Raw genomic sequence first — 24,814 nt, 5'->3', positions numbered from 1 at the left:
CTTAGCACCCTATAAATATGTTAAAATGACAATAAAAATCAACTTCTTTACAAATTTGAGTTTTCAGAATTTCATACATAAAAAATTAACAATGTTAATGGAAACTAAAGACATTAACCCACTATTGGCACATGCTATTTTTAATATAAAAATAAATTGCTATTAAAATCTTAGTTCAGGTTGCCTATATATAATACCATATTTAAGAGCAGTTGTATATGGCAAGTCAAATACCATGTAAAAAGACATTATTGAAATCTTTACAGTATGAATTATAGGCCAAAACCAACTTTTCTTCAGTGCTAACTTTGATTCAAACTCCATTCAGAGCCATGTACAGATATTATTGTCAAGGTCAAGGTCATTGTGAACTTGCATGATCGAGTGATGGCTAATTAATCAACCAGTATACATGTAGTTTAATTAAATAAAATGACAAAATCATAATATTTTTTATTATGCACTGAATATGTGCTATAGGGTGTATACTACCAAATCATATCCCATAGACGACAATAGTAACATATGTGGCTAAAACTCCTACCTGCAACGTGGTGTTCACTTCTCTATCAAAAGTTGAGTGCACCTCGAACTTTGACCCAGCCGGAAGTTATTTGGTTTAGTACTACCTATATGTATAGTTTTATCATGAACTGTTACAGATCAAGATTGATATTCATGGCAAAGTACCCTTTTTTCACAAAGTTATGGCCCGTGAACTTAGGCGCTACAAGAATTTGTTGGGCCCAGCAGGGGACAATTTTAGCTTAAGCAGTACTCTCAGAATGCTTGTTTTCTTTCTTAACTAGTTCTCAGTGGATATTGCCTCTAATATTTTATAGTTTGTGACAGTCTGCAGATGGTTTCAAGTTGTTGTTTTTTCCTAGGTTTGTCAGTGGATATTGCCTCTAATATCTTATAGTTTGTGACACTCTGCAGATGGTTTCAAGTTGGGGTTTTTTCTTAGGTTTGTCAGTGGATATTGCCTCTAATATCTTATACTTTGTGACACTCTGCAGATGGTTTCAAGTTGTTGTTTTTTCCTAGATTTGTCAGTGGATACATGGTCTCTAATAACTTATAATTTGTGACACTCTGCAGATGGTTTCAAGTTGTTGTTTTTTCCTAGATTTGTCAGTGGATACATGGTCTCTAATAACTTATAATTTGTAACATACTGCGGATGGTTTCAAGTTGTTGTTTTTTCCTAGATTTGTCAGTGGATACATGGTCTCTAATAACTTATAATTTGTAACATACTGCGGATGGTTTCAAGTTGTTGTTTTTTCCTAGATTTGTCAGTGGATACATGGTCTCTAATAACTTATAATTTGTAACATACTGCGGATGGTTTTGAGTTGTTGTTTTATTTCCTAGGCTTGTCAGTGGATATTGCCTCAAATATTTTATACTGGATCAGCCTGAAGAAGAAAACAGTGAACATGTATGACCTGACGAAGTCGCAGATCAAGGAGACGCCCATGCTCAACATGACGTCCATCATGTCGATGACAATGTACGGGGAAATCATCTACCTGGCCAACTCCAACAACATCATCAAGATCAACCGCAAAACACAGGAAGTGAAGACGATCCGAGACAAGACGCCACACGTCTACGCCATGCAGATCTACGACCCTAGCAGTCGCCAGAATGGTGAGTTACTTCCCTTATAGTTGCACAGTTACTTTCCATTTGTTCCCTTTTTTTCAGAAAGTAATTCTTTCCATTTGTTTTCTGGAAGTAGTTACTTTCCTTTTGTTTTTAGAAAGAAGAGTTATTTCCCTGTTGTTTCCAACAAGTAGAGTTGTTTCCCTTGAACATTAATTGAGCAGTAGAAGGCCTCGGTGGTGTTGTGGTTAAGCTATCAGACATAAGGCTGGTAGGTACAGGGTTGACATTCTAGTATGATTGTAGTACGCCAATCGATGACGTCATAAGTCCCACTTGGCGTTCTAGTGGAACATGTCACTTTGATATGTACCAAGATATTTTTAACCATATGGGTAATCATTTTAATTCTTGTGTGTTTTTCTTTCAGGAACTAATGCCTGTTCATTACGAAATGGTGGCTGTACCCAAATGTGTCTTCCGACCGGCAAGATGTCGCAGATTTGTAAATGTACAGCAGGCTTCAACATCAACACCATTGATAACAAGACCTGTGATGGTAGGATGCAATTTGTTGATAGTTAAACCTACAGTATAGTGTTGAAGTCATCAACGGTCATGGCATGTGTTGTCCTGTCTGTGGGAAAACACTGATATTAAATCCCTATGGTGCATTTGATGGTATGATTATTTATTATTGCCCATTTCCATATGTTTTAGAATATGCTGTGTTGTTGTAATTGTGAAATGTTGTATAATAATTACATCCAGGTCCTGTACCTGTATGCAGCTCAGTGGTAAGGCACTCACCTGACTTGTGATGGGTCATAGAACGTAAAGTCAGCTCGCTTGATGTGTGGTCCATCTAGAATCGATCCCTGTCAGTGGGCCCATTGAGCTATTTTTCGTTCCGGCCAGTGCACCATGGCTGGTATATCAAAGGCCATGGGATGGTGTATATAAAAGATCCCATGCTACTAATGGAAAAATGTAGTGGGTCAAAATCACCAATGTGTGACATCCAATAGCCGATGACATCCAATGTGCTCTAGTGGTGATGTTAAACAAAGCAAACTTATCATAGAATTGATCACTTTGAGTACGTGAGTCAGAAATATTGATTTTCAAGCTAATACAGTAGAAATGTTTGTGTTGAATGTGGCTGGTGGACTTACTTAATATACAGCTACCCTCTCTTTCAGGTATTCAGTCATTCATGCTGTACTCCACCGAGTCTGAGATTCGCGGGTTTTCACTCGATGAGAAAGATCGTGATGCACTGGCTCCAGTATCAAAGATATCTCTCGCCTCTGCCATCGACTTCCATGCAGGTAATTTAAAACGTTGACCTCTTACATTTGTCAAGCTATACCTCTCACTCATCCTGTATATCCTTCCTGGTTCTTTCACTGGATCCTTTCTTTTGTTAGCACATCCATTCTTTCATCATTTTGATTAATAGTCCATTCTGTTTCATCCATCCATTTAAGTTTCCTAATCTTTCTTGCATCTTTCCTTTCTATATTGCTACCTTCTATCCATCCATCCATCCATCCATCCATCCATCTCTCTGTTTATTATTTTATAATATTTTTAATTTGAAAAAGCCATTGACATGTCCTCAAGTCTAAATTTTTATGAAGTCTTGTTCGTATCCCACTTACCGTTTAATTAACAGTTGTATTTAATGGTTTTATTATCCACATGCTTCAACATAACCGAGTTAATAAAAATTATACAAAGCACATGTGTAATAACAAGTGTATAATTGCATAATGTTTTGGAAGCAATGTCATAACATGATGTTGCTTACCCAGTCCTAGCTCAGACTGTATGTGAAATATGACATCATTTTGTAGTCTCATTCTAGTTGTGGTTGAAACAATTTGAGATGGCCCATGTTATTTATTAAAAAACAAAATTATGAATATGAATAATAAGAAATTATTACACTCACGTGTGTGTCATACTGGTTTTACAAACATCATGTCAGGATTTATGACTTACCCTCGCTCTTGCTCTGGCAATAATTCCGACACTTGTTTCGTAAAATGAGTACAACACACCAGCCCGTATAATGATCTCTATTTATCACATGGTCATCTGTCTGCTGTCAGTTTCAGACTACATCTACTGGGTGGACAGTAACTCGCAGAGCATCTCTCGAATCAAGCGTGACCTCACAGACAGACAGAAGATCATCAAGGACATCCACGGGGTCGAGGGGATGGCCATCGACTGGATCTCAGGCAGCGTCTACTGGACAGACCGTGGCCATGACATGATTGGGGTCTCCAAGCTCAACGGATCGAACCGCTACATTGTGATGCACGGCGACATGGAGAAACCCAGGTCCATTTGTCTTCACCCTGTCTTGGGGTAAGTGTTGAGAATAGATCTGTGTGTATAGTACAGGTGTGAGGTTGGACGGCTTGGTCAGACTTACTTTCATTTCACCCATACTTGAATTCCTGTATTTTGGTTTAGCCAGAGGGGCAGTGAGACCATGGCATGGCATATTTAAGGCCATGTTATGTTTTGTGTTGTATTTGGGGAAAGCAGTGTAGATGTATATTAAAGGCCATGGTATGTTCTGTGTTGTATTTGGGGAAAGCAGTGTAGATGTATATTAAAGGCCATGGTATGTTCTGTGTTGTATTTGGGGAAAGCAGTGTAGATGTATATTAAAGGCCATGGTATGTTCTGTGTTGTATTTGGGGAAAGCAGTGTAGATGTATATTAAAGGCCATGTTATGTTCTGTGTTGTATTTGGGGAAAGCAGTGTAGATGTATATTAAAGGCCATGTTATGTTCTGTGTTGTATTTGGGGAAAGCAGTGTAGATGTATATTAAAGGCCATGTTATGTTCTGTGTTGTATTTGGGGAAAGCAGTGTAGATGTATATTAAAGCCCATGTTATGTTCTGTGTTGTATTTGGGGAAAGCAGTGTAGATGTATATTAAAGGCCATGTTATGTTCTGTGTTGTATTTGGGGAAAGCAGTGTAGATGTATATTAAAGGCCATGGTATGTTCTGTGTTGTATTTGGGGAAAGCAGTGTAGATGTATATTAAAGGCCATGGTATGTTCTGTGTTGTATTTGGGGAAAGCAGTGTAGATGTATATTAAAGGCCATGGTATGTTCTATGTTGTACTTAGGACAAGCAGTTTAGATGTATATTAAAGGCCATGTTATGTTCTATATTCTATATGTTCTATACCTTTTTTTTAGCTTTATGTTCTTTGGAGACTGGGGTGCTAAGCCTAAGATAGTTCAAGCACGCCTGGATGGTTCTGACAGGAAGGATTTTATAAGCACGAACATCAAGGCTCCGTTTGGTCTGACGGTTGACTACGACACAAACCACCTGTACTGGTGCGACAAGGACCTTGACGTCATCGAGAAGGTTGACATCATGTCCGGGAAGCGCAAAGTCCTCGTCCAAAAGTTGGCAGACTGTATGGCGCTGACCATCTTCGAAAAACACATCTACTGGGCTGACGCGTAAGTATCAATGACTGTCTCTGCGATTTTGGTGAACCTTCAGATGATTAAAACCACCTCTACTGGGCTGACGTGTAAGTTTTCATGTCGGTCTCTATGATTTTGGTGAACCTTCAGATGATAAAAAAACACCTAATGGGTTGACACTTAAGTATCAATAACAGTCTCTAGGATTTTGTGAACTTTCAGATGAATAAAATACTGTCATCCCTTCCCAACACTCTTCCCCCTACTGTCAGCAGACAGTGGTGGTTCCCACTGTGGACATTGTCTTTAATAGACAGTGGTGGTTTCCACTGTGGACACAGTCTTTAATAGACAGTGGTGGTTCCCACTGTGAACACATCCTTTGATAGACAGTGGTGGTTCCCACTGTGGACACAGTCTTTGATAGACAGTGGTGGTTCTCACTGTGAACACAGTCTTTAATAAACAGTGATGGTTCCCACTGTGAACACATCCTTTGATAGAGAGTGGTGGTTCCCACTGTGAACACATCCTTTGATAGACAGTGGTGGTTCCCACTGTGAACACAGTCTTTGATAGACAGTGGTGGTTCCCACTGTGGACACAGTCTTTGATAGACAGTGGTGGTTCTCACTGTGAACACAGCCTTTGATAGACAGTGGTGGTTCCCACTGTGGACACAGTCTTTAATAGACAGTGATGGTTCTTACTGTGGACACTGCCTTTAACAGACAGTGGTGGTTCTCACTGTGGACACAGTCTTTGATAGACAGTGGTGGTTCTCACTGTGAACACAGTCTTTGATATACAGTGGTGTTTCCCACTGTGGACAGTCTTTAATAGACAGTGGTGGTTCCCACTGTGAACACAGTATTTCATATACAGTGGTGGTTCCCACTGTGAACACAGTCTTTAATAGACAGTGGTGGTTCCCACTGTGGACACAGTCTTTGATATACAGTGGTGGTTCCCACTGCGGACACAGTCTTTAATAGACAGTGGTGGTTCCCACTGTGAACACAGTCTTTAATAGACAGTGGTGGTTCTCACTGTGGACACATTCTTTGATATACAGTGGTGGTTCCCACTGTAGACACAGTCTTTAATAGACAGTGGTGGTTCCCACTGTGGACACAGTCTTTAATAGACAGTGGTGGTTCCCACTGTGAACACAGTATTTGATATACAGTGGTGGCTCCCACTGTGAACACAGTATTTGATAGACAGTGGTGGTTCCCACTGTGAACATAGTCTTTCATAGACAGTGGTGGTTCCCATTGTGAACACAGTATTTGATATACAGTGGTGGCTCCCACTGTGAACACAGTATTTGATAGACAGTGGTAGTTCCCACTGTGAACACAGTCTTTGATATACAGTAGTGGTTCCCACTGAGGAGACAGTATTTGATAAACAATGGTGGTTCCCACTGTGGACACAGTATTTGATAGACAGTGGTGGCTCCCACTGTGGACACAGTCTTTAATAAACAGTGGTGGTTCCCACTGTGGACACAGTCTTTAATAAACAGTGGTGGTTCTCACTGTGAACACAGTCTTTGATAGACAGTGGTGGTTCCCACTGTGAACACAGTCTTTGATAGACAGTGGTGGTTCCCACTGTGAACACAGTCTTTAATAGACAGTGGTGGTTCCCACTGTGGACACAGTCTTTGATAGACAGTGGTGGTTCCCACTGTGAACACAGTCTTTAATAGACAGTGGTGGTTCCCACTGTGAACACAGTCTTTGATAGACAGTGGTGGTTCGCACTGTGAACACAGTCTTTGATATACAGTGGTGGTTCCCACTGTGGACAGTCTTTAATAGACAGTGGTGGTTCTCACTGTGAACACAGTCTTTAATAGACAGCGGTGGTTCCCACTGTGAACACAGTATTTGATATACAGTGGTGGTTCCCACTGTGAACACAGTCTTTAATAGACAGTGGTGGTTCCCACTGTGAACACAGTATTTGATAGACAGTGGTGGTTCCCACTGTGAACACAGTCTTTGATATACAGTAGTGGTTCCCACTGAGGACACAGTATTTGATATACAATGGTGGTTCCCACTGTGAACATAGTCTTTCATAGACAGTGGTGGTTCCCATTGTGAACACAGTATTTGATATACAGTGGTGGCTCCCACTGTGAACACAGTATTTGATAGACAGTGGTAGTTCCCACTGTGAACACAGTCTTTGATATACAGTAGTGGTTCCCACTGAGGAGACAGTATTTGATAAACAATGGTGGTTCCCACTGTGGACACAGTATTTGATAGACAGTGGTGGCTCCCACTGTGGACACAGTCTTTAATAAACAGTGGTGGTTCCCACTGTGGACACAGTCTTTAATAAACAGTGGTGGTTCTCATTGTGAACACAATCTTTGATAGACAGTGATGGTTCCCACAGTGAACACATCCTTTGATAGACAGTGGTGGTTCCCACTGTGAACACAGTCTTTAATAGACAGTGGTGGTTCTCACTGTGGACACAGTCTTTGATAGACAGTGATGGTTCCCACTGTGAACACAGTCTTTAATAGACAGTGGTGGTTCTCACTGTGAACACAGTCTTTGATAGACAGTGGTGGTTCGCACTGTGAACACAGTCTTTGATATACAGTGGTGGTTCCCACTGTGGACAGTCTTTAATAGACAGTGGTGGTTCTCACTGTGAACACAGTCTTTAATAGACAGCGGTGGTTCCCACTGTGAACATAGTATTTGATATACAGTGGTGGTTCCCACTGTGAACACAGTCTTTAATAGACAGTGGTGGTTCCCACTGTGAACACAGTATTTGATAGACAGTGGTGGTTCCCACTGTGAACACAGTCTTTGATATACAGTAGTGGTTCCCACTGAGGACACAGTATTTGATATACAATGGTGGTTCCCACTGTGGACACAGTATTTGATAGACAGTGGTGGCTCCCACTGTGGACACAGTCTTTAATAAACAGTGGTGGTTCCCACTGTGGACACAGTCTTTGATAGACAGTGATGGTTCTCACTGTGAACACAGCCTTTGATAGACAGTGGTGGTTCCCACTGTGAACACAGTCTTTAATAGACAGTGGTGGTTCCCACTGTGGACACAGTCTTTGATAGACAGTGATGGTTCTCACTGTGAACACAGCCTTTGATAGACAGTGGTGGTTCCCACTGTGAACACAGTCATTGATATACAGTGGTGGTTCCCACTGTGAACACAGTCTTTGATATACAGTGGTGGTTCCCACTGTGGACACAGTCTTTGATATACATTGATGGTTACTGTGGACACAGTATTTGATATACAGTGGTGGTTCTCACTGTGAACACAGTATTTGATAGACAGTGGTGGTTCCCACTGTGAACACAGTCTTTGATATACAGTGGTGGTGGTTCTCACTGTGAACACAGTCTTTGATAGACATTGGTGGTTCCCACTGTGAACACAGTCTTTGATATACATGTACAGTGGTTGTTCTCACTGTGAACACAGTATTTGATAGACAGTGGTGGTTCCCACTGTGAACACAGTCTTTGATATACAGTTTTATGACATCTGTTGGCCTAATTACACATGAAATATGACGTCTATAGTCCTAATTACACATGAAATATGACATCTATCGTTCTAATTACACATGAGACGTAAAGTATATCGTCCTAATTACACATGAGATATGTCATCTATCGTTCTAATTACACATGAGATATGACATCTATTGTCCTAATGACACATGAGATATGACATCTATAGTCCTAATTATACTAGATATGACGTCTATCATCCTAATTACACATGAGATATGACGTCTATCGTCCTAATTACACATGAGATATGACGTCTATCGTCCTAACTACACATGAGATATGACGTCTATCATCCTAATTACACATGCGATATGACGTCTATCGTCCTAATTACACATGAGATATGACGTCTATCGTCCTAATTACACATGAGATATGACGTCTATCGTCCTAATTACACATGAGATATGACATCTATCGTTGAACACAGTCCTGGTTCCCTGTGGAATTACACATGAGATATGACGTCTCCCATGTGAACACATGATAGACAGTGGTGGTTCCCACTGTGACACAGTAATTACACCAGTTGGATAATTACACATGAGATACATGGTGTCTATCGTTCTAATTACACATGAGATATGACGTCTATCGTCCTAATTACACATGAGATATGTCATCTATCGTTCTAATTACACATGAGATATGACATCTATCGTCCTAATGACACATGAGATATGACATCTATAGTCCTAATTATACTAGATATGACGTCTATCATCCTAATTACACATGAGATATGACGTCTATCGTCCTAATTACACATGAGATATGACGTCTATCGTCCTAACTACACATGAGATATGACGTCTATCATCCTAATTACACATGAGATATGACGTCTATCGTCCTAATTACACATGAGATATGACGTCTATCGTCCTAATTACACATGAGATATGACGTCTTATAGTCCTAATTACACATGAGATATGATGTCTATCGTTCTAATTACACATGAGATATGACGTCTATCATCCTAATTACACATGAGATATGACGTCTTATAGTCCTAATTACACATGAGATATGACGTCTATCGTCCTAATTACACATGAGATATGACGTCTATCGTCCTAATTACACATGAGATATGACGTCTATCGTCCTAATTACACATGAGATATGACGTCTATCGTCCTAATTACACATGAGATATGACGTCTATCGTCCTAATTACACATGAGATATGACGTCTTATAGTCCTAATTACACATGAGATATGACGTCTATCGTCCTAATTACACATGAGATATGACGTCTATCGTCCTAATTACACATGAGATATGACGTCTATCGTCCTAATTACACATGAGATATGACGTCTATCGTCCTAATTACACATGAGATATGACGTCTATCGTCCTAATTACACATGAGATATGACGTCTATCGTCCTAATTACACATGAGATATGACGTCTATCGTCCTAATTACACATGAGATATGACTCTATCGTCCTAATTACACATGAGATATGACGTCTATCGTCCTAATTACACATGAGATATGACGTCTATCGTCCTAATTACACATGAGATATGACGTCTATCGTCCTAATTACACATGAGATATGACGTCTTATAGTCCTAATTACACATGAGATATGACGTCTATCGTCCTAATTACACATGAGATATGACGTCTTATAGTCCTAATTACACATGAGATATCGTCTTATAGTCCTAATTACACATGAGATATGACGTCTATCGTCCTAATTACACATGAGATATGACGTCTATCGTCCTAATTACACATGAGATATGACGTCTATCGTCCTAATTACACATGAGATATGACGTCTATCGTCCTAATTACACATGAGATATGACGTCTATCGTCCTAATTACACATGAGTTATGATGTCTATGGTACTAATTACACATGAGATATGACGTCTTATAGTCCTAATTACACATGAGATATGACGTCTATCGTCCTAATTACACATGAGTTATGACATCTATGGTACTAATTACACATGAGATATGACGTCTATCTAATTCCTAATCGTCTACACATGAGATATGACGTCTATCGTCCTAATTACACATGAGATATGACGTCTATCGTCCTAATTACACATGAGATATGACGTCGTCCTAATTACACATCGTCCTAATTACACATGAGATATGACGTCTTATAGTCCTAATTACACATGAGATATGACTTTAGCCCCGTCTATCGTCCTAATTACACATGAGATATGACGTCTATCGTCCTAATTACACATGAGATATGTCTCTATCAGTCGAGGGCTAATTACACATGAGATATGGTAAAGCGATCACTATAGTCCTAATTACACATGAGATATGTCTATAGTCCTAATTACACATGAGATATGACGTCTATCGTCCTAATTACACATGAGATATGCTTATCGTCCTAATTACACATGAGATATCGTCTATGTCCTAATACACATGAGATATGACGTCTATCGTCCTAATTACACATGAGATATGACGTCCCTATCATCCTGATTACACATGAGATAAGAGTATCGTCCTAATTACACATGAGATATGGCGTCTTACGTCATTATGAGTCTATCCTAATTACACATGAGATATGACGTCCTAATTACACATGATATCTGACACCATATAACCTAATTACACATGTGTTGAGTTATCGTTAAATAAAACATGTCCTTCCTTCCTTCTCTCTCAGAACCCTTGACGGTGGCAGCATCCGGCGAGCCGACACAAAACACTGGTGTGGTAATTACACATGAGTGAAACAAGTCGGCCTCAGGACATCAATATGATCACACCAGACAGAAAGGTAATATGACGTACACAGCCCCACCCAATTTAACTAAACAGTGCTCTTGCACCGGCCTCAGTGGCATCGTCTTTAATTGGTAGGTACAGGGTTCGGATTTGACGCTCCAACCCAGAGCGAAGGGCAGACCTGTCAACCCTCCCGGATTCCGCGGGAGTCTCCCGGTATTTGATCAAATCTACACTTTCCCCTGTGCGATATGACAGTCTTTCTCCTTTTAAATGACATTTTTGTAAGTATAAAAAAAATATCCTCTTTTGTCAAAATAACAGATGGGAAGGACTCTGCCTTTTTTTCATTCGGCAAATGTCGACTACTTTCGGCTTCTGAGAATGTAACGGGCCTAATTGTCCCAGTAACCTTTGCCGCATTGTGGGATAGCCTCTTATATCCTGTTACTGTGCACATGGAGTTTATAAAATGACTAATTATAATGATTTGTTGTCATCGTAATTACAAAGCGTGTTGCCGCAGCCGGCTGTGCGACATTCGTGTTGCCGAAAAACTATCCAATTTAGTTCTAATAACACCTTGAATTGTAAAATGTCTAATCCCACTGGATTACATAATGCAACTATGACGGATCTGAACTGCCTGTCCGAGTTGACAGCGATACACACTAGGCATAATTAAAATCACATGTCACAGCAGACCACGAAAAGACCAATTGGTGTATAAACATAAGTGTCAGTAATTTTGTATGTTTGTGCTAAAATGTGGTTATAAGGGTACACTTCAAGAAATTATTTTTGTACAATTAAAAAATATGTGCTTTGACTGACATAAAGTACTAACGGAAATGGTATAATTCCATTTCACACGAATGTCCGTAATGAGGTTTCCTTAGATTAATGAAAATATCTTTATGGCATCATTTATGACCAAATATCTGACACCATATAACCGTATTATAGTAAAAACTGAATATTAATCGTTAAGATTTATAAAATGTGTGTCCTTACTTAGGTTCTCTAACCACAAATGATGAATGGTAACGCAACCTGTAAGGCTGTAAGTGTAATCCGATGTACTAATTAAAATTTTTGCTTTCTGTTCATGTGGTGGTTTTTGGATAATATTTTTTTTTTTTTTAAATATGTGAAATCATAATAATATTTAAACTGTGTAAAAAAAAAAAAAAAAAAAAATTAAGTTTTTTTTTTTTTTGAATGCCAAGATCTAAGGACAAAAAAGTATATATGACATTTATAAAGTATTCGGCCAACTTATTGTAATCAAAGTGCCCACACCCGAATTTAAATTGTGTGAATTTTAAACAGTGCTCTTGCACCGGCCTCAGTGGCATCGTCTTTAAGCCATCGGACTACAGGCTGGTAGGTACAGGGTTCGGAGCCCAGTACAGGCTCCAACCCAGAGCGAGTTCTTAAGGGCTCAGTGGCCACTACACCCTCTTCTTTCTCACTAACCACTAACCAACTAACAACTAACCCACTGTCCTGGACAGACAGCCCAGATAGCTGAGGTGTGTCCCCAGGACAGCGTGCTTGAACCTTAATTGGATATAAGCACGGAAATAAGTTGAAATGAAATGTCAACTCACATCCACAACTGGGATTTCATAGGATGTGGTATATGTAATTACTGTGTTTGCAGGGAGGTATAGATTTCATATGATGTGGTATATGTAATTACTGTGTTTGCAGGGAGGTATAGATTTCATAGGGTGTGGTATATGTAATTACTGTGTTTGCAGGGAGGTATAGATTTCATAGGATGTGGTATATGTAATTACTGTGTTTGCAGGGAGGTATAGATTTCATAGGATGTGGTATATGTAATTACTGTGTTTGCAGGGAGGTATAGATTTCATAGGATGTGGTATATGTAATTACTGTGTTTGTAGGGAGGTATAGATTTCATAGGATGTGGTATATGTAATTACTGTGTTTGCAGGGAGGTATAGATATCAGATAATTTGCTGCTAATTGGTCAAATTAGTCCATGTAATTGTGGCAGGTTTCTTCTCTGACTGTATCAGTGAAGTGTCACAAATATCATATTTCACTGCATCTGCGAAAAAGTGTACCGATGAATAATGACAAAATATATTTTGGGCATTTTGTGATGGCCAGTGATCATAAGAGCACAAATCCTTATATGTATATTTCAAGACATATTTCAACTCAAAGATATATGTGACGACTGGAGTGTTAAACATGTAGGTGGTGGCATTTAGCCCAGTCGGTTGAGTGCTCGACTGAGGTGCTTGCATCACAGGATCAAACTACATGTACCTAGGTGGATCCATTCAACTGATTGTTTTTTTCTTGTTCCAACAAATGCACCACAACTGGTCAAAGGCCATGATATGTGCTTTCCTGTCTGTGGATATTACTCTGATGACTACCATATTTTCCCATGTATTATGCACACCGGTGTATAATGCGCACCCCAACTTTGAACGTTTATTCCAAGAAAAAACCCCATGAACCACAATGTAATGCGCACCGTTTTTTTAAACTACAAAATCGACAGTGAATGCAAGATGTACTGTTTTTCCCCCTGTCACCAAAATTAACGAAAAGCGAAAGCAGCGGTATATTCAAGAAACAAAACTTAAGCTAGGTACTTAAGTACATAGGCCTACATGTCACATTAAACAAAGGCTAGTACTTGCGTACTTGCATGTCACAGACGTGCATAAATCAAAACAAAATTATATACCCATACACTGTAAATGACTAATAAATAAATGAAAACAAAAATATAGTATATTACATTTCGTTCTCGTGGCTAACGTGAATGCACGAGATTGCTAAATTTATAATAGTGTGGTACATGTATATTTCTGGTTTGCCGGAAATGGCCGAATTAAATTCATGGAAATTAAAAATATTTACGGTCCAGTTTTGTCATTTTTGTGCACTTTTTGGCGAGGTATGGATACTTTTGTATATTTATTTTGCATTTATTACAACCATCACAAGTGAAAAGTGATTTTTAAGAGGGTTTTGGCATTTCGTTGTAATGAACACTGTCAATAACCTGTAAAGTACCATAAACTACCTATCGGCGATTTTTTATGGGTAATCGCTGGACATTTTTAAAAGATAGTTTTTCTATTATTATGTATAGTGTGCACTCCCATTTTTAACCTGTATTTTCTGAAAAAAAAGTGTGCATAATACATGGGAAAATTCGGTACAAGTTAGAATTACCAAATGTTTGACATCCAATAACCAATGATTACTAAATCGATGTACTCTAGTGGTGTCGTTAAATAAAACAATAATTACAAACTTCCCACCATTATTCAGTTTACTCTATTCTGATTGGAGGACGACACTTGAAAAGTGAAGGTTATCCTTCGACAGACCTCAGAAGATGACATCATTACATAAAATAGGTCAAGGAGGGGACTTCAGAAACTGATGTTTGTGTATTTTTAACTAATAGAAGCATATTGTTTATAGTTATAAAATTTACAGTTCTTGTCACTTTATGAATGTATAACAGTCACAACATTAGTATAAAATCGGGTGGCACTGGTTGGGAGGAATCTGAATCGTGGGGCACTGGTTGGAGGGAATCTGAATCATGGGGCACTGGCTGGGTGGAATCTGAATCATGGGGCACTGGCTGGGAGGAATCTGAATCATGGGGCACTGGTTGGGAGGAATCTGAATCATGGGGCACTGGTTGGAGGGAATCTGAATCATGGGGCACTGGCTGGGTGGAATCTGAATCATGGGGCACTGGCTGGGTGGAATCTGAATCATGGGGCACTGGTTGGGTGGAATCTGAATCACTGAATCACGGGGCACTGGTTGGAGGGAATCTGAATCATGGGGCACTGGTTGGAGGGAATCTGAATCATGGGGCACTGGTTGGAGGGAATCTGAATCATGGGGCACTGGCTGGGTGGAATCTGAATCATGGGGCACTGGCTGGGTGGAATCTGAATCATGGGGCACTGGCTGGGTGGAATCTGAATCATGGGGCACTGGTTGGGTGGAATCTGAATCATGGGGCACTGGTTGGGTGGAATCTGAATCATGGGGCACTGGTTGGGTGGAATCTGAATCATGGGGCACTGGTTGGGAGGAATCTGAATCATGGGGCACTGGTTGGGTGGAATCTGAATCATGGGGCACTGGCTGGGTGGAATCTGAATCATGGGGCACTGGCTGGGTGGAATCTGAATCATGGGGCACTGGCTGGGTGGAATCTGAATCATGGGGCACTGGTTGGAGGGAATCTGAATCATGGGGCACTGGTTGGAGGGAATCTGAATCATGGGGCACTGGTTGGGTGGAATCTGAATCATGGGGCACTGGCTGGGTGGAATCTGAATCATGGGGCACTGGCTGGGTGGAATCTGAATCATGGGGCACTGGCTGGGTGGAATCTGAATCATGGGGCACTGGTTGGAGGGAATCTGAATCATGGGGCACTGGTTGGGTGGAATCTGAATCATGGGGCACTGGTTGGAGGGAATCTGAATCATGGGGCACTGGTTGGAGGGAATCTGAATCATGGGGCACTGGTTGGGTGGAATCTGAATCATGGGGCACTGGCTGGGTGGAATCTGAATCATGGGGCACTGGCTGGGTGGAATCTGAATCATGGGGCACTGGCTGGGTGGAATCTGAATCATGGGGCACTGGTTGGAGGGAATCTGAATCATGGGCCACTGGTTGGGTGGAATCTGAATCATGGGGCACTGGCTTGAGTTGTATCTAGTGAAAAGACGGTAAATAATATTAGCTGATTGTCAGTGTCCCACATGAGATGTAGTGCTGATCGAAATCCCAGCTTTTTTTATGTGAAATGTTGTTAATTACAGATGCTTTCCTCTGTTACAGGCACCAATAGGTGTAAACATGATAATGGTGGGTGTGCTGAACTCTGTCTGTTCCGCGGTAACATGGAAAGGACCTGTGCCTGTTCATATGGAAATCTCGCACCAGACAATACAACCTGTGAAGGTGAGTTCTAGTCAATCTCAGATAAGACATTTTGGTTTGTCAGTTGAACAGATGTTTATGTACCAAGACCTGTGTTGCAGTGTTGCATGATAAAACAAATCTGTGTACATTCATTGAAATAGTAATTTATTTTTTAGGATAAAGTACCAAAAAACAGTTTAAACATTTAGGTTTTACAGAACTTTTGTATATATTTTGAACATTAACCGTTTTATGGCTTTTTTGTGTGTGCACAAAAATACCCGGTAGCCATTGTGTAAAAATGTAATTTAATTTTTAAGATGAAGTACCTCAAAAAGCTAAAACATTTAGATTTTACAGAACTGTTTATGTTTTGAATATTAACTATTTTGTGTGTGTGCACACTAATAACCATTGTGCAAAATGTGCTGAGATTAAAAACAAATTGTTTCTTTATTGTAAGAACTATAGTCTGTCCCATCCTCCTACAAAATGTTTTTTGTAAATAATTTCAATTTGGTTTGACATAAGAAGAAAAGTAGAAGTGTTTTAGAAACCCTACAGTTTTTGTGTGCAATTTAGAAAACAATCGGCTCAGAAATAAATAATATGTATGAAACAAATGTTTTCCCTGTGGAAAGGACTATAGATTAATCCTAAATATTTCTCTCTTGTGGTTTTAAACACAGACTTTACTTTTATTAAATATTTCTTTACTCGTCACTGAATCAGTGTATACTAGGTGAGGCATTTAATTGTGTGGAATTCTTCTTTACTCGTCACTGAATCAGTGTATACTAGGTGAGGCATTTAATTGTGTGGAATTCTTCTTTACTCGTCACTGAATCAGTGTATACTAGGTGAGGCATTTAATTGTGTGGAATTCTTCTTTACTCGTCACTGAATCAGTGTATACTAGGTGAGGCATTTAATTGTGTGGAATTCTTCTTTACTCGTCACTGAATCAGTGTATACTAGGTGAGGCATTTAATTGTGTGCAATTCTTCTTCTGCGGGGGCTGGACGTAGCCCAGTGGTAAAGCGCTCACTTGATTCATGGTCAGTTTGGGATCAATCCCGCCGGAGGGCCCATTGAACTATTTCTTGTTCCAGCCAGTGCACCATGACTGTTACATCAAAGACTGTGATATGTGCTAATCTGTCTGTGGGATGGTACATATAAAAGATCCCTTGCTACTAATGGAAAAATGTAGCGGGTTTCCTCTCTAAGGCTATATTTGAAAATTACCAAATTATCTAATAGCTGATGATTAATAAAACAATGTGTTCTAGTGGTGTCGTTAAACAAAACAAACTTTAATTTTTAACTTTTTCTCTCTAAGATTATATGTGAACATAACCCGATATTTGACGTCTAATAGCCGATGATTTATAAATCAATGTGCTCTAGTGGTGTCATTAAACAAAACCAACTTTAACCTTTGTTCTTGTTCAGATTATGATACGTACTTGCTCTGCTTGGAGGTGACTGCGATCGCCAGTATTCAGATATTTCATATCTAATAGCCGATTATTTATAAATCATTGTGCTCTACTGGTGTCGTTAAACAAAACCAAATTGAACGTTTGTTGTTGTTCAGATTACGACGTGTTCCTGCTGTACTCCGAGGTGACTGCGATCACCAGTATCTAGATGTTTGACGTCTAATAGCCAATGATTTATAAATCAGTGTGCTCTAGTGGTGTCATTAAACAAAACCAACTTTAACCTTTGTTCTTGTTCAGATTATGATACGTACTTGCTCTGCTTGGAGGTGACTGCGATCGCCAGTATTCAGATATTTCATATCTAATAGCCGATTATTTATAAATCATTGTGCTCTACTGGTGTCGTTAAACAAAACCAAATTGAACGTTTGTTGTTGTTCAGATTACGACGCGTTCCTGCTGTACTCCGAGGTGACTGCGATCGCCAGTATCCAGATGAACAGCTACCAGGACGTGAATGCACCGCTGGAGCCGGTGGTCAACGAGACCCACATGAAGAATGTCATCGGCCTCACCTTCAACCACCGCGCCAGACGCATCTTCTACAGCGACATCCAGCGCGGCGACATCCAGGCAGTCCTCTTTGATGGAACGCACTTTGAAGTCCTCGTCGACAGTAAGTTAATGTACCAGGTCAAAGGCCGTGGTATGTGCTATCCTGTCTGGGAAAGTGCATATAAAAGATGCCATGCTGATAAGAAAAAAATGTAGTTGATTTCCTACTAAGCATCAGAATTACCAAATGTTTGACATTCAGTAGCCGATGATTAATTAATCAATTTGCTCTAGTGGTGTGGTTAAACAAAACAAACTTTTAACTTTTACATTTCAGTATCAAGGGACAATATTTCAAAATCTTACATGTACGTGTATCTGGAAGAGAGGCCATTGGCCAAAGGCCGTGGTATGTGCTATCCTGTCTGTGGGAAAGTGCATATAAAAGATCTCTTGCTGATAATGGAAAAATTTATCAGGTTTCCTTCAATGACTAAGTGTCAGAATTACCAAATGTTTGACATTTAATAGCCGATGATGAATTTATCAATGTGCTCTAGTGGTGTCGTTAAACATAACAAACTTTGTCAATTGCAATGCTACCAATTTTTTTAGCTATTTAGTGCTACAATGTCATAAACCCATAGTGACGTCTGAGCCTAGGATGGTTTTATTTTTTAATAGTGCTAAGATAGCTTGGAAAATATGGGCCCTTCACACATCCAATAGCCGATGATAAATAAATCAATGTGCACTAGTGGTGTCATTAAACAAAACAAACTTTGACTTTGATTGATTGATTGATTGATTCGTTCCAGACGTTGGTGCAGCAGAAGGCCTTGCGTTTGATTCGACCAATCACTACCTGTATTGGACTAGTTACACCAACTCGTCCATCAGTCGTATTGGCCTCCATCCGGACATTGCAGTTAAAAACCGGAAACAAGAAACCATCATCCAGTTGTCAATGGAGGATCATCCTCGAGCCATCGTCATAGATCTTTGTAAAAGGTAAACCATTTTATTTGACCTCTATCACATGTAGGCATAGAGGTGGTATGCTGAGGTGTCATTACTTATTACTTATTTCTTTTCCTTGATCTTTCTGTCACATTCAGGAAGGGAGGTAGCCCAGTGGTTATGTGCTCATCTGATGCATGGTCCACTCTAGGTGGGAGGTAGCCCAGTGGTTATGTGCTCATCTGATGCATGGTCCACTCTGGGTGGGAGGAAGCCCAGTGGTTAAGCCCTCATCTGATGTATGGTCCACTCTGGGTGGGAGGTAGCCCAGTGGTTATGTGCTCATCTGATGTATGGTCCACTCTGGGTGCAAGGTAGCCCAGTGGTTAAGCCCTCATCTGATGTAAGGTCCACTCTGGGTGGGAGGTAGCCCAGTGGTTATGTGTTCATCTGATGCATGGTCCACTCTGGGTGGGAGGAAGCCCAGTGGTTAAGCCCTCATCTGATGTAAGGTCCACTCTGGGTGGGACGAAGCCCAGTGGTTAAATGTTCATCTGATGTATGGTCCACTCTGGGTGCAAGGTAGCCCAGTGGTTAAGCCCTCATCTGATGCATGGTCAACTCTGGGTGCGAGGTAGCCCAGTGGTTAAGCCCTCATCTGATGCATGGTCCACTCTGGGTGGGATGTAGCCCAGTGGTTAAGCCCTCACCTGATGCATGGTCCACTCTAGGTGGGAGGTAGCCCAGTGGTTAAGCCCTCACCTGATGCATGGTCCACTCTGGGTGGGAAGTAGCCCAGTGGTTAAGTGTTCATCTGATGTATGGACCACTCTGGGTGGGAGGTAGCCCAGTGGTTAAGCCCTCACCTGATGCATGGTCCACTCTGGGTGGGAGGTAGCCCAGTGGTTAAGCCCTCACCTGATGTATGGTCCACTCTGGGTGGGAGGTAGCTCAGTGGTTAAGAGTTCATCTGATGTAAGGTCCACTCTGGGTGGGAGGTAGCCCAGTGGTTATGTGTTCATCTGATGCATGGTCCACTCTGGGTGGGAGGTAGCCCAGTGGTTCACCTGATGCATGGTTCATCTGATGGGAGGTAGCCCAGTGGTTCCACCTGGTCCACTCTGGGTGGGAGGTAGCTCAGTGGTTAAGTGTTCATCTGATGTAAGGTCCACTCTGGGTGGGAGGTAGCCCAGTGGTTATGTGTTCATCTGATGCATGGTCCACTCTGGGTGGGAGGTAGCCCAGTGGTTAAGTGTTCATCTGATGCATGGTCCACTGTGGGTGGGAGGTAGCTCAGTGGTTAAGTGTTCATCTGATGTAAGGTCCACTCTGGGTGGGAGGTAGCCCAGTGGTTATGTGCTCATCTGATGCATGGTCCACTCTGGGTGGGAGGTAGCCCAGTGGTTAAGTGTTCATCTGATGCATGGTCCACTCTGGGTGGGAGGTAGCCCAGTGGTTAAGTGTTCATCTGATGCATGGTCCACTCTGGGTGGGAGGTAGCCCAGTGGTTAAGTGTTCATCTGATGCATGGTCCACTCTGGATGGGAGGTAGCCCAGTGGTTAAGTGTTCATCTGATGCATGGTCCACTCTGGGTGGGAGGTAGCCCAGTGGTTAAGTGTTCACCTGATGCATGGTCCACTCTGGGTGGGAGGTAGCCCAGTGGTTAAGCCCTCATCTGATGCATGGTCCACTCTAGGTGGGAGGTAGCCCAGTGGTTAAGCCCTCATCTGATGCATGGTCCACTCTAGGTGGGATGTAGCCCAGTGGTTATGTGCTCATCTGATGCATGATCCACTCTGGGTGGGATGTAGCCCAGTGGTTATGCCCTCACCTGATGCATGGTCCACTGATCAAGGCCGTGGTATGTGCTGTCATGTCTGTGGGATGATGCATATAAAAGATCCCTTGCTATGAATGGAAAAATATACTAGGTTTCCTCTCTTAGGCTATATATAAAAATGACCAAATGTTTGACATCTAGTAGCCGATGATTAATAAATCAATGTGCTCTAGTGGTGTCGTTAAATAAAACAAACTTTTTGTTTTCTCTTGTGTAGTCGCATGTTCTGGACGAACTGGAATGACCACAAGCCGTGCATCCAGACGTCCATGCTGAATGGGTATAACGCTCATACCATCATAGACAAACACATCCGCACACCCAACGGGCTGACCATCGACCACCGTGCACAGAAACTCTACTGGACCGACGCCCGGCTCGACAAGATTGAACGCTGCAACTTCGACGGAACAAACCGAGACGTCAGTATTTTAGTTTCCTTAAGGGGCATTTTCATTATGCAATTGGGGCAGGAAGTAGCCCAGTGTTGAAGCGCATGCCAGGTGTGTGGTTGGTCTAGGATCGATCCCTGTCGATGGGCTAATTGAGCTATTTCTTGTTCCAGCCAGTGCACCACGACTAGTATATCAAAGGCCATGGTATGTGCTATCCTGTCTGTGGGATGGTGCATGTAAAAGATCCTTTGCTAGTAATGGAAAAATGTAGCGGGTTTCCTCTCTATGACTCAAAATTACATTATGTTTGACATCCAATAGTTGATGATTAATAAATCAATGTGCTCTAGTGGTGTCATTAAATAAAACAAACAAATATTATTTGATTAGTCGCACTGACCTGTCGCATGCGATTTGTCATAGCGACTCTAATCGTATGTGTGTCTGACTAATGTTGTTCCCATTTAGGTGTTCTCACAGTATGATTCAATCGCATGCGTCTGGGCGACTAATCACATATTTACACCTTCATTTTTACTTTACTTTGAGAAGTCAAAATGCTAGATATAAATATTACTTGTCTAATGGTGGTAAAGTCTACTTTTGTTCACTGGCAAAGTACTTTATTTTCATGGCTTGCAATTTTCATGCAAAACAAAAACATGTTTTATATTTTTGTGCAGTCTTGATTAAACACAAATTAAATAAAAGTGCACCATGATTGGTATATCAAAGGTTGTGGTATGTGGTATCCTGTCTTTGGGATGGTGCATATAAAAGATCCCTTGCTACTAATGGAAATATTTAGTGGGTTTTCTCTCTATGACTGTCTCAAAATGACCATGTGTTTGATATCCAGTAGCCGATGATTAATAATTCAGTGTGCTATATAGTGGTGTCGTTAAAGAAAAACTTTTTTCCCCTCTATTTCTTGATGTTTCAACCATAGGCCTTTGTCCAAGTTGAGGCAGTATGTAGCCCAGTGGTAAAGTACTTTCCTGATGTGCGCTCAATATATACATGTAGTCTGTCACACAGGGGACACTTTTTTTCATACTATGAAATTTACTACAAGTTATTTATTTCTGAGCCAATGATTTGTAAATTGCACACACATTTTAAAAATAATTTTCTTCTGTGGGCTTTTTACGTGTCCTGGAAATCCTGGAATGTCCTTGAATTTTGTGATTTCAAAATCCAGACTTGGAATGTCCTGGAAAAAGCATTAAAATTTATTATGTCCTGGAAATTTAGGCTAAAAAATTCTGTGGTTTATTTATTTTTCTTCTGCATCTTTACTTTTGTTGTTCTCATAACCTCTCTAAATTCAGACAACAATTTGCTATAAAAACATTCATTGATTTCATGTCCTGGGGAAAAAAAACAAAAAAAAGAGTCCTGGAAATGTCCTTGAATTTTAAGTTTTTTTCAAGTGTAAGAACCCTGTTCTTACTTCAGTCTATTTTATAGAATGATGTGATGGACTGTAGGATTGATCCTCTTTGTTTGTTTTTCCCAGGTCATAGTAACGGCCATTCCCCAGCACTCGTTCGGGATAGCGGTGTACGGCGACTTCATCTACTGGACGGACTGGATGTTGAGGGCAGTGCTCCGGGCCAACAAGTACGACGGGAGTGGTCTCAAGTGGCTGCGCAAGGGCATCCAGAGACAACCCATGGGAATCATCGCTGTAGCAAACGATACCGATGATTGTAAGCACACTCCAACATTCTAACTCTGGTGTAACCACAATTGTAACTTTACATTTCCAACCAGTGCTTCATGGGGCACCAGGGTGACACTTAGCCCAGTGGTAAAGCACTTGCTAGATGCGTGGTCGATTTGGGATCGATCCCCATTGGACTATTTCTTGTTCCAGTGCACCACGACTGGTATATCTGTCTATGGGATGGTGCATATAAGAGATCCCTAGCTACTAATAAAAAATGTAGCGGGTTTCCTCTCTAAAACTACCCAAACAAAAATTGCAAGCTTATTAAATAGCTGGTAACAACCTTGCGACAACCGTGTAACTACCGCATTTTGAGCTAGTATTTGGAACCTTTTTACAACCATGTAACTAGCTTGTAGGTTGTAGCAAGCTTGCCACACGCTTGTGAATACCTTGCAGCAAGCATGCAGCAAGCTTGCAAAATTAAAATATGCTTGCGTGAAGCTTGCAGAATTACTGACTACCTTACGCGAGCTAAATGTTAGGTTGCAAATAGCTTGCATTGCTTGTGACAAGGTAACTACCTTGTGACAACCTTGTTGAAGATATGCATGCATCTCCAAGTTGAAGATATGCATGCAGCAAGCATGCAGCAATTATTTAAGCTTGCAAAATGAAAATATGCTTGCGGGAAGTTTGCAGAATTACTGACTACCTTACGCGAGCTAAATGTTAGCTTGCAAATAGCTTGCATTGCTTGTTACAAGGTAACTACCTTGCGACAACCTTTTTGTTTGGGTATATATAAAAAATTTAATGTTTGACATTCAATAGCCGATGATTAACAAATCAATGTGCTCTAGTCGTCTGTTTTTCTTTTTCCTGGGGCACCACACCACCATTTGCTTTGTTGTTACTGGTTGTAGCAGCTGAACCCTTTTAAGGGGAGATATCTGTTTAAACCACACCTTCTGAGGGGAATTAATTTGACAAAAATCACAAAAAAGTTAAATCAATCAAATTCAACTTTAAATCATAAAATAACAAAAAGAATAACTGTAAAGTAGTAAAAATAGATATATTATTTAACTATGTAGAATTTAAAAGCATTTATGTACAGCTTATAACAGTTCCTTTGTAAATACAAATATTCAACAAATCACATGCAAATTTCATGGGTGCCACCATTTTGTTTACGTCATTGCCAAGTAGGCTAACATTAACTCAATGTCATAAAGTAAACAAATTATTGCAGTAAGAGTTACCTTTCTTATTAATAGAATTATATTTCCTGTTAAATTAGTGACTGATAAAAACTCAACTCACATAGTAAAAAAAACATGTTTGATTCACAGCACTGCTAAAAAGACACAAATGTCACTTTCCTCATAAAGTGGTGACATAAATGTCATTCTCCCCTTAAAAGGGTTAATATAGTCCAGTTTAGGAAATAGTTTGTCATTAAAAAAAGTAATGTTATAAAATACTGAAATGCCCTTTCAAATCTTTCTTTGATGATATATGTAGGTTGGCCTCTGTAGTATTTAAATAACCCACTGGTT

The 24,814-nt window shown here is 40.5% G+C and overlaps 1 protein-coding gene across 1 annotated transcript in view; it reads left to right on the top strand.

Annotated features, from left to right (window-relative positions):
- LOC121387271 (low-density lipoprotein receptor-related protein 1-like) overlaps window positions 1–24,814 on the top strand; it is a 340,401-nt gene that overhangs the window by 208,386 nt on the left and 107,201 nt on the right. Inside the window, exons 38-50 of the mRNA XM_041518296.1 lie at window positions 1,378–1,656; window positions 2,042–2,170; window positions 2,814–2,942; window positions 3,729–3,990; window positions 4,843–5,115; window positions 11,358–11,407; window positions 13,136–13,139; window positions 14,949–16,128; window positions 16,279–16,420; window positions 18,272–18,505; window positions 19,203–19,395; window positions 21,403–21,607; window positions 23,100–23,292. Of these exons, the coding sequence (XP_041374230.1) occupies window positions 1,378–1,656; window positions 2,042–2,170; window positions 2,814–2,942; window positions 3,729–3,990; window positions 4,843–5,115; window positions 11,358–11,407; window positions 13,136–13,139; window positions 14,949–16,128; window positions 16,279–16,420; window positions 18,272–18,505; window positions 19,203–19,395; window positions 21,403–21,607; window positions 23,100–23,292 (3,273 nt within the window). The remainder of the gene's footprint in view (window positions 1–1,377; window positions 1,657–2,041; window positions 2,171–2,813; window positions 2,943–3,728; window positions 3,991–4,842; window positions 5,116–11,357; window positions 11,408–13,135; window positions 13,140–14,948; window positions 16,129–16,278; window positions 16,421–18,271; window positions 18,506–19,202; window positions 19,396–21,402; window positions 21,608–23,099; window positions 23,293–24,814) is intronic.

This window comes from Gigantopelta aegis, chromosome 13 (genome assembly GCF_016097555.1).
Source record: "Gigantopelta aegis isolate Gae_Host chromosome 13, Gae_host_genome, whole genome shotgun sequence".
Classification (NCBI taxonomy): domain Eukaryota; kingdom Metazoa; phylum Mollusca; class Gastropoda; order Neomphalida; family Peltospiridae; genus Gigantopelta; species Gigantopelta aegis.
The sequence above is the reverse complement of the archived record's forward strand: the minus strand, read 5'-3'. Positions and strand labels throughout refer to the sequence as shown.